The following is a 15,895-nucleotide window of genomic DNA, read 5'->3' on the forward strand; positions in this document are numbered from 1 at the left end:
AGTGATGCGAGGTGTGGCCCTCTTTCCTGGCTGGCTCTAGGCCAACAGGATGCTAGAAAGAACACACAGTCGTTTCTTCTGTCCCGAGTGGTCTGCACAGTCGTTGAGGAGAGCGCCGCGGGCAGAGGAGGCTTGGCTGTGGGAATGGCAGGCTCAACTGCTGCACTGGTGGGGCTGGCCGGGTCCTGCCTCCAGGTCCCTGGGATCACCTCTCCAAAGCCTGCTCTTCTCTAACATCCACAGGCAGCAGCCTGGCCCCTCTCTGTTGTCGGAAGAGCCATCCCCAAGAAGGAGAGCTGGAAGAAACTGGCTCAGACCCTGGCCAGAGACCCGGGGTTTGTAGACTTCCTCCTTCACCCAACAAGCACATCAAGAGCTCTTTCTGGCCAGGCATGGTGGCTCCCCCTGTAATCCCAGCCACCCTGGAGGCTGAGGCAGGAGGATTGCAAGTTCAAGGCCAGCCTCAGCTACTTAGCAAGACCCTGTTTCAAAATAAAAAATAAAAGAGGCTGGGGATATAACTTAGTGGTGGAGTGTTCCTGGGTTCAATTCCTATTCCCCCTCACCCCTGCCCCCCACAGAAAAGAGCCCTGTCTGCTCAGTGCTGAGCCAGTGCTGGGCCTCTAAGGAGCGGGGCACGGTGGAGAGGGTCAGATCCAGAGATGCATTGCCAAGGTGGTCCAGGCTGGACAGTGTGGACAATGACTGTTCCCCTTCTGCCCCCACCTCCAGGGGTTTAGGGCCACATTTCCCAAGGCGACGACAATAGAATCCTAGGCCATCGGGTGCTCTGGGAAAAGGGGCTTTGTACTCAAGTATAGACTGGAAACTTGTTCCAATATTTGCTCACTCACAATGGGCCACAGGCTTGCTAAGCTCTAGAATCTCAACTCCAAGGAGCCTCTGTCTTCCTGGAGATATATGGCAGTGTCTGAAGACATTCTTGACTGTCACCATTGCAGGGAGGTACCCACAGCCATCTGCTGGGTAGAGCCAGGCCTGCTGCTTAAACACCCCACAACGCACAGGGAAGCCCCACGGCAAAGACATGAGACTTTAGATGACCAGCCTAAATGACAGTGGTACCCAGGTTAAGAAGCTCTGCTGTGGGGTGACTCAGAACATCAGTTGTGTGCAGGTGGGTCCTGAGCCTTGGCCGGTAGAAGCAGGAAGCAGCAGCACCTGGCAGGAAGAACTCACCCTTGATTCTAAGGCCCACCTGTTGATGCGCCCCCACCTTTTAGTTTCTTGGACATCAGACACATCGCAGCATCAACCGTGTGTATCCTAATTGAACTGGAGACCTCTTGTTTCTTTTTTAAGCTTACTTAAAACCCGGGTGCTTTTGATGATCAATGGCATTTTAGGTCTGTGAGTTGACAACTTGTCAAACCGTGGCCTCGGGCCTTTTGCCTCTCCCTGTGGGGCCTCTGCTTTCCCCATTCACAAATTCTGAGCCAGAAGGAGGATCCTGGCTGAGGGCCTGACCCACACTCCAGCTCACTAAGGCTTGATGCTTTCTACCCCAGGGCTTGAAGAGTCTGAGTGACTGCATCCACCCCCAGGATGAAAGGCAGGAGAACCAACCAGTTAGGCAATAGCAGAATTCAGGATATTTTCATGTCTTCCTTACCAATTTTTGAACCTAAATTTCATAAGAAAGAAGAAAGTAGTAGCCACATCGGTACTTCTTTCTGTAGGGCAGAGCTAGTTTTTGTTTTTGTGTTTCATTTCTCCCTTACTTCTTTCCTCATTCAGTTTTGCAGAAAACTTTCAGGAGGTTGAGTTTTATTCTGGCAAAAAAATAATGCAACGAAGATAGAGGTTGTTTTGAAACTCAACTCCCAGCCAGGCACAGTGATTTGGGAGGCTGAGGCAGGAGGATCACAAGTTAGAGGCCAGCCTCAGCAACATTAAAGACTCTCAGCAACTTAGCAAGACCCTATCTCAAAATAAAACAAAAAGGGCTAGGGACTTGCGGCTCAGTGGTAGATCACCCCTGGGTTTGATTCCCAGTACCACAAAAGACCTTCACTAAACTGTACTCTGTATCCTTAGGCTGCTGGATTTTTGACTCTCCCATCCCTTGCCCCCACTGGAGCCGATCTTGGATCTTGGTCCCTTTTATTTTGTTCATGTTTCTGTGAAAGCCACTGTGATGCAACAGCAAAACTTCTCATTCCAAAATATGCCAGCTGTTGTTCTCGGTAATGGGAATCTGGCAATGGGACAAGACAACACACTGATCTCTGCTCCCAGGGAACCTACAAAATGGGACGGTTGCAAACAATTGCAAATATGTCAGGTATTTCTTGCATGTTCTGATGTAAAGAATAAAAGTGGATCAGTTGTGACAGACAGTGACTAAGGAGTCAGGGAAGGCCTCTGTGAGGAAGTGGCATTTAGGTCAAGATTTAAGGACAATGACAAGATGGAAATGTATGTGTGTGTAAGAGGGGAGGTGTTCTGGGCCAGATATCAGCTAGTGCAAAGGTCCTGAGGCAGGATAAAGTGTGGTAGGTTTGATAACAGAAAGTGGGCCCGTATGCAGGTCTGGAGGGTAGGGAGTAGCTGGGAGTCCTATGAAATGAGGGAGGGGAGCGGGTGGGGTGGAGACCGCCAAGCCTGGTAAGCCTGAGGAATGTGCTAGGATTTTATTCACAGTGTTGTGGCTGCGGAGCTGATGCAGTGGAGATGTGCTGTCTTCACAGGAAGCTGCCAGGCTGCACTTGGCTGGCTAAAGACTGTTCTTGGTTAGCAGCAATGGGGGAATTACCTGCAAAGTGGGGGTTAGGGCAGTGTGGAAAACCCAGCCACATTTCCTGACCACAAACATCCCCTCTGGTCGCCCCTGAGGAGAACATGGAAACTCAGGTCAGGAAGAATGCCCAGGGAAGCACAGATGAACCCCGCCAAACCACAGGAGGCGAAGAAGCCACAGGGCTCGGCTTTCCTTTTGTGGTAGAGCTTCGTGAGCTTCTGAGGGGGTGTGAAGGGCCACTCTGGGACCAGCTGGTCCATTCTTGGCGATGCAGGTCTGTTAGATGTTGCTAAGCAAAGCCAGCCAGGTTACCAGGTGGAGAGGGAGAGATTTAGAAGCACACCCTGACCCCTGAATTACATTCCACTCTTAGAACGTTGGATATTACTTAGGGCAAGCAGTGGCCTGGGGCTTTGCCTGCGTTTCCCCCCTTTAATGTCACCAGTGTTATGGAGCAGTGTCGGTTCAGTAGGTTTATTCTGGCCAGTGCCAGGATTTCTCAGTGAGAAGGAGTAAAAACCACAACAGAAATCCTAAGATGCTCTTGAGTAACCACTGAAAATATTAGAACCCATCTCTGGACTGGTTGAACGTGCACTGTGGAAGTATCAATTTGTAGAGAAAGACATAGTAACAGGCTAAGGGGAAAAAAATGTAAGTGAAAAACGAGGCCCTGGGAATGTCACGTGTGAGTCTCTGAGTAGAAAGAATGACAGTACCCACAGTGTTGTCCCATAGCGCAGTAGGCGACCACGGAAACGGTCTCTATCTGCTGTCCAATAGGGCTGCACGTGGTTATCGGGTACTCGGAATGTGGCTGGTGTCAATTTGACTTAATTTAACAGCTTTTTAAATTGGGGGGATAATTTTATACTTACAGAAGAGGGGTGAAGACAGTACAGGGAGTTCCTGTGTGTTCTCTTTTTTAAAAATTTTTTTCTGTGGGGAGGGGCTCTGGGGGTAGAACCCAGGGCTTCCTGCAGGCTAGGTGAGCACTCGGCCTCTGAGCTGCACCCGCAGCCTCTCTGTGTATGCTTTACTCAGTTCCCCCTGTTAATATCACCTACGCTTCCAGGCCATTTGTCAGAATCATGAAATTAACATCATACTTTACTATGAACAACATTGGGTCTTACTCAGATTTCATGCTTTTCTGCTAGTTTCCTTTTCCTGGTGTAGGACCCAATCCTGGGAATCATGTTCCGTTTAGATTTTATTTGAACTTGATTTGTTTTAGTTTAAATAGGCAGCTGTGGTAGTGGCAAGTCACAGACTATTTTATTAACTGTATCCAAGAGATCAAATGTGGAGAGGGAATTCTTTTCTGAGCCTCTGAGTCTGGGATGTGCATGGAACTTGATTTGAGTATTCCTTAAGGATAGAGGAGATGGAGTATTTACTGAAGTGGCCCTGGCAGAGGTTTAGGGGAGGTGTTTCAGAAAACTGGGTTCAGGATCTGGCTTTGCCCAGCCATGGGAACCCAGTCTGGCCAGGGCTCATGCTTAGGCCTCCAGCAGCTCCAGGGAACCCAGACTCAAGTGCAGAGAGCACGTGCCTTTGCAGAGGCCCAGGATTGGGGAGGACCTGACTAGGAGCATGAGGAGCCAACCAGGAGGAGGCACAGACAGACAGCTGTGCACCCTGAGCAGAGAGGCCTGGGGATGTGGCTGCAGCACCCAGTCGCTCACCCTCGCCCACACCTTCTGCCCAAGATCAAGAAGCCTTGACGGGCTCACCTCCAGAACCACAGCAGGACCCTTGCTTATTGCAGAATTAGCAAGTGGTCAGACTCAGAGTGGCTTCCACTACCCTAAACCAGAGATCCCTGTTGACTTCAGGGGCACCCTGGCACGAAACCCTGTTGGAAAAGGGGCTCACTTCTTCCTTTAGAAGCTGTGTTCCTGTAGGCCGGGGCTTCAGGGACTCTACAGAGACCATTGAACCTTCCATGTCCCTGGACAATAACCCCAGGTTTTCAGCCACTCCCAACCACAGGCAAAAAGGTATTGACAGTTCCATCTTTGGGAGCACAGTTTATGTCCTAGCCAGGGCAGACAGTGAGGTCCAGGCAGCCAGACGGGAATGACTGAAACAGAAGGCTATTTGTGTAAAACCACTCCCCTAAATGCACCAGGGTAGACAAACGCTGGATACTCTGGAGGTGAGCGCGACAGAAGAGGCACCTGCAGGGCTGCCCAGGGCGCAGTAGGAGGGAAAGGAGGTGTCCAGGTGCCCAGAACCATCAGAGATGCTGAGCGCACAGCTGACGCCAAAGCTTCCCTGACTTCAGGGCCTGTGTTCCCACAGCTGCAGTTGTGTTTCCCAAAGTGGGCGCCGTGGCAGAACTGCCCTGATGAGGTTCTGTGTCTATATCACAGGTAGGGGTGCTTACTGTACACTTATGAGGGTCATGGCGCCCATCGGTGTGTCTTAAAAGGACTACTGTGTATGAACAATTTGAATGTGAATCATTTGGGCATTTGTCCTAAGCTCTTTGGACCCCAGGACCCTAGCCCTGACCTTTACTGCTTAGTATTTACAATAAACACCCTGCAGAATGGCGTTCTTGACAACACAGCTTGGGGAAACGTTTCGTTCCACTGTTTATGTACAATGGATGGATGGGAAGAAGGGTGGAGGGAAGGAGGGAGGCAGAGAGGTTGGATGCGTGGGAGGATTTCAAGAACCATGTCCTTAGAATTCCAAGGAGGTATAAGAGGGTGTCAGGGACTGATGTGTGTGTGTGTGTGTGTGTGTGTGTGTGTGTGTGTGTTCTTTTGTGTTCTTCAGGGAACAAGAACCTGAACGTTGGCACTTGGAGGATGGAATGTTTTATAACAGGGGCTGGGGCTGAAGAGTAGAAGTATAGCTTCCAGGAGGGCGAATTCTGGGAAATCTGGGTAGCAGAAGTGGCCAGCCCTTTGTTGTCTGGTATCTTTCAATAACATTTGTTTTTTTTTTTTGGTACTGGGGATGGACCCCAGTGGCACTTTACTGCTTGACCACTGAACCACATCCCCAGCCCTTTTAAAAAAAATTTTTTTTTGAGACAGGGTCTCAAAGATGCTGAGGCTGACCTCGAACTTGTGATCCTCCTGTCTCAGTCTCCTGAGTTACTGGGGTTGCAAGTGTACACCACCACATCTAGCTTTTAGTAACTTTTCTAATGTTCCTTTTTCTCCCTGTTTTTATCCACTTCCTCCCCCTTCCTTCTCCTTCTTTCTGCCCAAATATCCATCCCCCCAATTTCCTAAGCCCTCTCCTTATCTATGTTGGACAGTCTATAAGGTAGCATATGCGTGTATATTTATTTTTGAAGTTACCAAAGTTACCACACAGTTTTGGGTCCCCCTCCCCCCTGCTTTTTTTAACTTAAAAAGCCTTGCATTTGGCATTTTACATTTTTTCTTCTATATCCCCAATCTGAAATACATTTCTTGCGGTTATGAGTGATCCTTGACCCATTTTACTTCCCCTCCTGGAGTCTGGAGGTCTCTGAAGCCCCCACACTGGCCTTGTTTGCTTTGTGGCTGATGCTTGATGAGCTAGGAGCCCAGAGGATGAGGAATGCCAATTATGATCTTCTGGGCCTCAACTGCTCTGATCTCACCGATAAGCTTTCTGAATGTGCCTGGGAGTGTTGGAGAGAAATGCAACAAGACAGGGTGTCAGAGGAGAGCCGCTGTGTGGGGGAAATGGTCGAATGGAAAATGAGTTTTTCTTTCCTGGTAATTGTTTTGACAGGAGTAGTAATTAGCCAATAGCTGACAGACCAGAACTGAAGTGAGAACAAGAGATTGGATTAGGGGCAGGATCCCCCTGCATTAGGTAGTCCCTGGCTGTGCTTAGCCCGCCAGGCTGTGAGCCTGGGGGACCGGGGCTGGGAGATCGAGAGCAACCTATTGAGGGTGCACTTTGAGGTCCTGGGAAGGGGTACGTAGGGGTCAGGACAGCCTCTGTCCTCAAAGAGCTGGGAACAACCTGGGTTTACAGGATCCAGCATCATCAAAGACGGTGACGTTACCTGCCCAGGTAAAAACGTGTGTGTTTCTTTTTCGTAGAATGAACCGTGGTTCTGTTTTGCGTTACCTTTTTCTGGTTTTAGGATCAGGGTGATGTTGGCTTTGTACATAGCCTGGGAAACGTGCCACACAGTTCTGCGCTCTGGTACAGTTTGCGCCTGGGTATTTCTTTCTTGAAAGCTTGAACAAATTTGCCTATAAAACCATCTGGGTCAAGTACCTTTGATAGGGAAGTCATTTTTCCAAAGTTTTGCTCTTTTTGGCATTTTTAGTGTTCCTTAAAACCATGTTGATCATTTGAATCTTTTGAAAAGTTTGTTTTTTATTAGCATAGAATTAGAAATCATATGTTCCTCTATTTTTTTTAAATCTCTACTATATTTGTTACTTTTATCTGTTCTAATTCCTAATTTTGAGCATTTGTTGTTAATCCCAATTTAAGTTGGCTCATTTCCTTTTTTCATTGTGATTCCAACCCCTCCCTTCTGCCCATACACACCACACACACACACCAAACACACCACACACACACACACACAAACCATACACACATACACACCACACACACCAAGCACACTACATACACCAAACACACCACACACACACACAAACCATACACGCATACACACCACACACACCAAGCACACCACATACACCAAACACACCACACACACACACAAACCATACACGCATACACACCAGACACACCATACACACACATACACCACATGCACATACATATCACACACCAATGTGCCACACACACATACATATCACACACCAATATGACATGACACACATACACATATCACACACCACATACACACACCACACACACACACCAAAAACACCACACACACCACACACACCACACACACCACACACCCCAACCAAAACCCCACACACACCACACACACCACACACACACAAACCATACACACACACCACACACACCATACACACACACACCACATGCACATAATATCACACACCAATATGCCACACACACATACATATCACACACCAATATGACACACACACATATCACACACCACATACACAGACCACACACACCACGCATACAACAAAAACACCACACACAACACACAACACACACCCCAACCATAAACCCCACACACACACCACACACACCACACACACACCAAACACCACACATGCACACAGACACCACGCATGCAAACACACCACACACCACACACACACCACACACCACACACACATACACACCACACACCACACATGCATACATCACACACCAACATAACACACACACACATAGCACACACTACATACATAGACCACACACACCACACATGCATACACACACATACCACACACCACATACCACACACACAACACACATGCATACACACACCACACACAGCACACACACACATACACTCACCATACACACACACCATACACACACACACACCACTGCCAGCTCTGGGTTGCTGATATCATTGTGTTTCCTAACTCACTAATTCCTGTTGATATTCCTTTGTTTTATTTCATTTGGCCTTTTACACTTTTTACTAAAATCTTAAGTTGAATGTTTAGTCCATTTATTTTTATTCCTTTGGGTTTGTTGATGAAATAATTAAGGCTGTGGATTTTCCTCCCAAGTATGATGCAGGCTTTATCCCACTGGCTTTTATGTTTTTCCTTATCATTTTCTAAATTTTGTATAGTTACAGTCTTAAATTCTCTTTCAACCTGACATTACTTAAGAGGACATTTTCTTAATTTTCCAAGTGTTTAGGATTTGGGAGATTGGGAACTTTGTATATTTATTTCTTCTTTCATTATTAAGATCTACTTTTATTACTTTCTGATCAAAGAATGTAGCCTGTGTTCTCTATGCCTTTTATCATTTATTGACAGTTTATTTGTGGCTTAAATAGGGCCAACATTTTTAGTGTTCCCTGGCATCTTGGATAAAGATGCCATCTTGTTTTACATTGTCTGATGTTTAATACATCTACTTCAGTCAGCCTTTTAAATTAAATCATTCAGCTCTTACTTGTTCTTACTTTTGTTTACTGGTCAATCCTGGCCTGAGAGCAGTATCCTGAAGTTTTCTGTTGTTGCCTTGGAACTTTCCAGCATTTGTGTCTTATCCATTTCGGCACCATGCTATTAGGTTATTAAGATTCCTCAGGTGTCATGCCTTCATTGTGGGATGTAGTTCTCATCAATCCAGAGCCTTCCTGGCATAGCTTTATGCCAATCTGAGCAGATTCTCCTCAGTGCCCTTGGCATCCCCCTCGTGCTTTTGGAGCCCTGGCCTCCTCCTCTTAAGCTGCCTTTTTTATTGGGTTGGCATGATTGGCATTTGTCCAGTCCCCTGAGGGACATGGGTGTGGATGAGGCCTGTAACTGGCCACATGTTCATTGATTCTTGTCCCCCAAGCCTCTGCACTAGGAACCTGCTCTGTACCAGTTTTCACTTTTCTTGGTGTGTGTGTGTCCACCCTTCAGGAATATGCACAGGCCCTGTCAATCAGGGAGAAGCCAGCTGACCACTGGCACTCTGCTGAGTGTGGCTTTGCTAGCAGAGGACCCTGGATTTTTTACTGCAAGCAGTAGAGAATGTAGTATCTGCCCCCACATGAAAAGGGTTCTTCCTGGAATGGAAATCATTCTAGTACCCATTGTTTTCTTCCAGCCCTGGCTACTTCCAGCCCTTGCAGTTTGGGTATCCCTTATCTAAAGCGTTCAGTGTTTTTGATTTGGAATTTTTTAAAATTTTGGAATATTTGCATATATAGATAGATAGATAGATAGATAGATAGATATGATATATCATGGGGATGGGACTGAAGTCTAAACACAAAATTTATTTGTTTCATACACACCTTATACACATGGCCAGAAGGTAATTTTATGCAATATTCTTAATATTTTTGTGCATGGCACAGATTTCATGGTGTGCAATTTTCAACTCATGACATCATGTTGGCACTCAAGGAAACATTTTGGATTTTGGATTTTTGGATCAGGGATGTGCCACCTGTAATCAGTGTTGGTGACTTTTAGCCATTTTACTTCCTGCCATACTGCAGAGCTTTCTTAAAAAGAATTGTGACACCAGTCATATATCTTGTGACCCCAGCTGGACAACAGTGTGTATGCCTTCCTCCAGTCCAGCCGGCACTATCTATATGTATTGGCGCTTCTTCCAATCCCAGGACATAAGGACAGCTTGCTGTTCAAACTTGTGGTACACAGGAATTAAATTCAGGAACAAAAGCAGCATCCTTCCCTGTTTTCATGAAGTACTTCATTACATACGGATCCCTTTTGCAATTACTGCTTAATTGGACTGTCACACCAGAAAAGTAGATTTGAAGACTCAGAATTACCACCTAAGTTCACACAACTACAGCGAAAGCCACACTATCTCTGAGAACTGTATCTACCTGGGTCCCAGTGTGAACTCGGGAGCATGCAGCAGCCTTGAGGGCCCGCAGCTGGCCAAGCGTTGATGCCACAGAGATCAGATGCTAAAAATCAGGGCTCCTCTTCCCCCACTTGAACAGCAGGCTTTTATCGACACACATCGGGAACATGTAAAGTGTCCCCCAACAGGTATACATCCATAGGGGTTGAATTTTAGAGCCTCTGATTACTTTAATTTTAGCGATACTAAGATTTGAGAATGTCTGTATACAATCACCTGGCTGGTAATTTGCAGAGCCACATGTCATGGTAAACAGTCAATCCAGTCCTCATTCCATCACACAGTTAAGCACCCCTGACCCCAAAATCCAAGATCTGAACCTTTTTGAATATCCCCAAGCTTTTGGATTTTGGAACATTTCAGATTTTGAATTTTTTGAGTTAAGGATGCTCAACCAGTGTCTTAAGTGTATGCAAATATTCCAAAATCTGAAACCCTTCTGAGCCAAGCATTGTGGATAAGGAATACCCAACCTGTACCTACATCACACTGCTCTGAGATGAAGGTGGAGAAGTTCTTCAGAGAGAAAGGCAAGAAATTGTAGGAAGGTAATGGAGGGGCCACAGAGAGAAAGATGTGACCTTTGACCAGAACCCAAGACTGCAACTGATTGGTGGCCATGGCTATTGGACTCTATGACCTCACCTCTTGTTAAACACCCTCCTGAAAAGAAACTCAGGCCTCTGACAGCTCAGTAACTTGGGTGCTATGGATTAGACAGATGCTTTCAACCCATTTCTAGCTCTGCAGCTAATGCTGAGATCATGAGAGACCATCTTAGCCATGTGAGGCCTCCCAGAACCCAGGGAGGAGGTGGGAGAAGGGACTGTAATGGCCAAAAGTCGAAGGTGCCTCTTTGTGGCCCTCACAGCATCTGAGCCGTGTCTCTGTCCCCGCAGTGAATGGATACCACGCATCAGGGACCCCAGCGCACCCTCCAGAGACTGCCCACATGAGTCTCCGAAAATCCACCGGTGATTCCCAGGTAAGGGGTCCCGTTAAGGGAGGCCTAGGAAGGGGCCCAGGAAGGGTTCATTGAGATGGGGATGTCATGGGGGTCCCAGTGGCTACAGCCCAGTTCCAACTCCTAGGTGGAAAGTGACTGGTACATCTGGGGTGTTCCAGTGTTTCCTGATGGGGAGAGGGTTGGATCATTGTAGTCTCTTGTTTCCTAGACAGTGAGGGTGGTTTGGAGGAGGGGTTGTAACTGATGGGTCGTAACTGTCAGGACCGAGAAGTTTGTTCTGCTGTCTGCATTCCTGATGTATTCAGGCCAGGTTTCCCATCGCTTTAAGAGTGTGGACAGCCCAGCCATTCTCCCTTTCCACCCCTTATCTCTCCCATCCCCACAGGTTACCCACAGTGGAGTTAGTACAATCTGATCATCTCCCTTGCTAAGCCATCATAGAGACAGTTATAGGATGGAAAGAACTGGCAGTGTTTCACAATTCCCAAACCACTTTCTCATTCGCTGTCTCAGTTGGCACTTGTGCAAGGGCGGGTGGGTGTCAGTACCCTTCCCATGCCGTGTGTGAGACCATCAGGTGTAGACCATTTAAGTGACTTGTGCAGGCTCACAGGATGACTCAGGTCACACTGGACCTTAAGCTCTGTCCATGGTGTCCTCAGTGGCACTAAACTGCTCTAAGAGGCTGAGGGCCAGTCTTACCCACAAGTTATCAAGAAGAGGATTGTAATGAAGCTTCCAAACCCCAGCAGGCTTTTATTATTTTTTTTTTAATTAAAATGCCAGAACCCAGGGGTGGTGACAATGATGAGGATGATGATTGAGGATGATCATGATGATAACCTTGCTGATATTGATAAGAACAATAGCTGCTTATTCAGTGACTTCGATGTACCAGTCAGTGAAAGAAAAACTCTTCTGCTCTCTTAGTACCATCAGTTAAAATGTGACACTTAGTGCCAATATAGGCAAGTATTAATTTCTAGAAAATCATGCAGTCATTCTTAAGAGTCTGAGCAGGTTCCGTTCAGTTAGCTCTGGCAGAGAATTTGGACAGGTCAGGACTTCTTAAATTGGGATGGATGTCTGAGCCTCCTGGAACTCTTGATGAAAATGTAGATTCTGATCCAAGAGTTCTAGGGTAGGGCAGGTATTTCCAGCCAGCCCGCAGGCAATTCTGACACTGCTAGGGACCAAGCCTGAGTAGTAAGGATCTAGGCTTAGTCAATAGTACACAGTGATGTGTCTGTCCTGCTCACTCTTCTGCTCATAACACCTATCATGAATCAGCCTGGATTTGTGTGTTTGCTGCTGAGCTCCCAAATAGCCTCCCCAACCCAGCTCTGTCAGTCTGCTACAAGGGAAGCTTATTGTCATCTGACTTGCAAGTGTTTCTGAAGAAATCAACCTAAGTTATGCTTGTAGTTTCTCTTTTGTTGGGTTTTTTGTTTTGTTTTGGTTTGGTTTGGTTTGGTTTTGGTACTAGGGATTGATCCCAGGGGCACTTAACCACTAAGCCACATCCTCAGCCCTTTTTATTTTTTTATTTTGAGACAGGGTCTTGCTAAGTTGCTTAGGGTCTCACTAAATTGCTGAGGCTGGCTTTGAACTTGTCATCCTCCTGCCTCAGCTTCCTGAGTTGCTGGGATTATAGGCATGTGCCATCACACCTGGTTGCTTGTAGTTAATAGCAATAAAAAACACTGGTGCTACCCTGAACATCATCAGGAAGAACATTGGATACAGCTTCCCATTCTTTCTTTCCTATTAAACCTGACTACCTCTGCCTCCAAAAGTGCTATGAAGTTGTTACTCAACCATTTCAGAAAATGTTTACTGGCATAACTAATTTATAACTCAGAATCTGATTTAATAGTGTGAATCATAAGCCTTTGACATAGGAATTTCTCTTCCAGAGTCTGTTCTTGGAATATATTCAGGGATTCTGATTTATGCTTAAAGTTGTTCCCTTGAGCATTATTTATAGCACTGTAACATTGGACCCGACCTAATTGTCCAGCAAGAGGAGATGGGGAAATGGATTATAGCACTGGACATCCAACCAGCTAGTGATGTTCTGCAGCCATTTAAAAAGCACTCTTCTAGAGAAAATTCAATGATTGGCAGAAATGCTCACAACTTAACATCAAGTTGGAAGAGCAGAACACAAATAATATATATTGTCGGTCTTATTTGTGGGAAGAAAGCCTACACTTATGTGAAGAAAAATGAGTGGAAGAAAAAGAAACCAGAACATTTATGATGGTTTTATATGCATTTAAGACAGTGGTTATCCTTCAGGGGATATTTGGTGACATTAGAGAAGCTTTTGTTTGTTACAGGTGGGGTTGGGGTGCTAATGGAATCTACAGTAGATGCAGCAATGTTGCTAAATAACCTAAAGTACACAGAATGGCTCCCAACTGCAAGGAATTACCCATGTGAAAATACAAGTCATGCCAAAGTTGCAAAGCCTGATTAAAGATCATGGGTATTTTTACTTGCTTTACATTTAAAAAAAAATTTTAAAGTTGTTGATGGATCTTTATTTTATTCATTTATTTATATGAGTTGCTGAGAATTGAACCCAGTGCCTCACACATGAGGCAAGTGCTCTACCACTGAGCCACAACCTCAGCCCTTTACTTCCTTTACATTTTTAACTATTTTTTAAAATTTCTTAAAATGAACACATTTTACTTTTATAGAAGACATTATAGATTTTTGTTTTTGTGCTACTGGGGATTGAACTCAGGGGCACTCTACCACCAAACTACATCCCCAGTCCTTTTTGGTTTTTGTTTTTTGTTTTTTTTTTGAAATAGGATCTCCTTGTCCTCGCTGTCCTCAACGAGATCCTCCTGCCTCAGCCTCCCAAGTCACTGGGATTATAGGCATGCACAACTGCACCTGTCTTACTACAATTTTCTATTATAAAATATAAAAACTGAAAGGGAGATACTACTATTGAGGATTCAGTTCTTTTAGACTGTGAAAGGGTAACATTTGGCTATGAAAGATATTACATTTTGTCCTAGTTTGTGCCCGTACAGAGTTGGTTATCCAAAAAGGTGCCAAAGACTAAACGTAATATTTTAAGGTTTGGTTTTTGCAGATAGTACTACCAACAGTGGATCCCTAAGTGTACCATCTCGTCCAGCATGCAGGGTGATTCACTCACACCATCCCAGGCTGTCATAACAATTACACTCAATTATTGAAACCTGAGTGAACCAACGAAGGAGCACACGCCCATCTAAGAGGCAGGGTGTGGAGTAGATGGAGTAGTTTGTTCAAGATTACCGTGACAGAGCTCAGACTAACAAACCCCAGAAAGTCTTGTGTTCACCTTCTGTCACCTGCTAGTCATCCCTCCCTGAGCAGGCTAATGGAGATGAGCATGCTGAGGGGAGTAGGACATACCTAATTTTCATAGAAACCCGGAGTGTGTCTACACCATGCTCTGTCATGGATAGGTCCTATGGTTGAGTGCCCCAGGGGTTTCTGAGGGTCCTGCCCTTTCCTATGCCCAGCCTTGGCACACCTGGATGGGTGAACACAGGAGGTGATCATCTGGTGCCACCCAGTGGAGAGTTTCAGTAATGCAAACCTATTGAGGGGCATGGCAGGTACTGGATAAATGGAGATCTCCTGACCAGGAGGCGGGTGGGGGGGATCAAGGGCTAATAGTCTTGCCAACCTTAGCAGAAGCAAACCCCAGCTGGTTCGTTTCCTTCCTGCCCACCAATGCCTAGGCCCTTTTGTGATCCATTTCTCAACTGTTCTGACTTGCCATGAACTTCCCCAGGAAGACAGAGGGAGAAAAGAGAATGGGACTTGGGACTTAGAAACTGAAGGGACCCATTGAAGACTAGAGTTTAAGGTAGAAAGAGGGCGGCTGCCGAATGTCTACCATGCTCTGTTTAGTACCACATATTCCAATGAGCATTTACGTCTTTGCCAGGCACTGAGACATGGAAGGATGTGGCACTTACCTTGATTGTGGAGGAGGGGGTCCTATAGCTGGTGTGGGAGAAAGACATTTTATCATGATATGTAATTTCAGCAGTGATGAGGGCTAGAGGAAATGCATGCTATGGGGTCCTGCCATGGTGGTTGTGGGTAGTGGAGATGGTAGGAATGGGCTTCTGAAGAAAAGATGCTTGGTTGAAGACTGGAAGGCTGAGCAAGGGCTCAGCTTGGCTTGGCAAAGTGTCGGGGGAGGACCAAGGGAGTAGGACCCCAGAGATGATTTGCAGGGAGTGGGAACAGGCTGTAAGGACATTTGGAGCAGGTTCACTGAGTCACTTGTGAAAGGCCCACTGCAGTTTAGCCAGCAGTTTGTATATGCCACACCTGTCAGTTCTCACAGTGACAGCAGAGCTGCCTGGGTGGGAGTTGGGACACCAGGCTGGGAGGGGTTTAAAAAATAAATGAAAACAAATTCTCTGGAATCACAGACAAAGGAAAAATTTTTTAAAATATTTATTAAGGGAATTTGCACACCTTTACACAAGTTGAGGGAATACTCTGATAAAGTCCCACCGTCCTATCATTTAGCTTCAGCAGCTGCTGGCACTTGGCCTATCTTGTTAATCCCATATCGTTTATGCTCCCATCTGCATCCCTAATGCCTCTCCCTGGTTTTTAAAGCAAATTCT

General features: G+C 46.1%; 1 protein-coding gene across 15 annotated transcripts in view; it reads left to right on the forward strand.

The window, feature by feature from the left end:
* Nucleotides 1-15,895, forward strand: part of Gas7 (growth arrest specific 7) — a 234,159-nt gene that overhangs the window by 172,181 nt on the left and 46,083 nt on the right. For 7 of the 15 annotated variants that reach the window (XM_047543645.1, XM_047543659.1, XM_047543647.1 and 4 more), the window contains exon 4: nt 11,167-11,252. The exons of the other annotated variants lie outside the window; for them this stretch is intronic. In XM_047543645.1, the coding sequence (XP_047399601.1) occupies nt 11,167-11,252 (86 nt within the window). The remainder of the gene's footprint in view (nt 1-11,166; nt 11,253-15,895) is intronic. 15 annotated transcript variants of the gene reach the window in all.

This window comes from Sciurus carolinensis, chromosome 3, assembly GCF_902686445.1.
Source record: "Sciurus carolinensis chromosome 3, mSciCar1.2, whole genome shotgun sequence".
In the NCBI taxonomy this organism is placed as follows: Eukaryota; Metazoa; Chordata; class Mammalia; order Rodentia; family Sciuridae; genus Sciurus; species Sciurus carolinensis.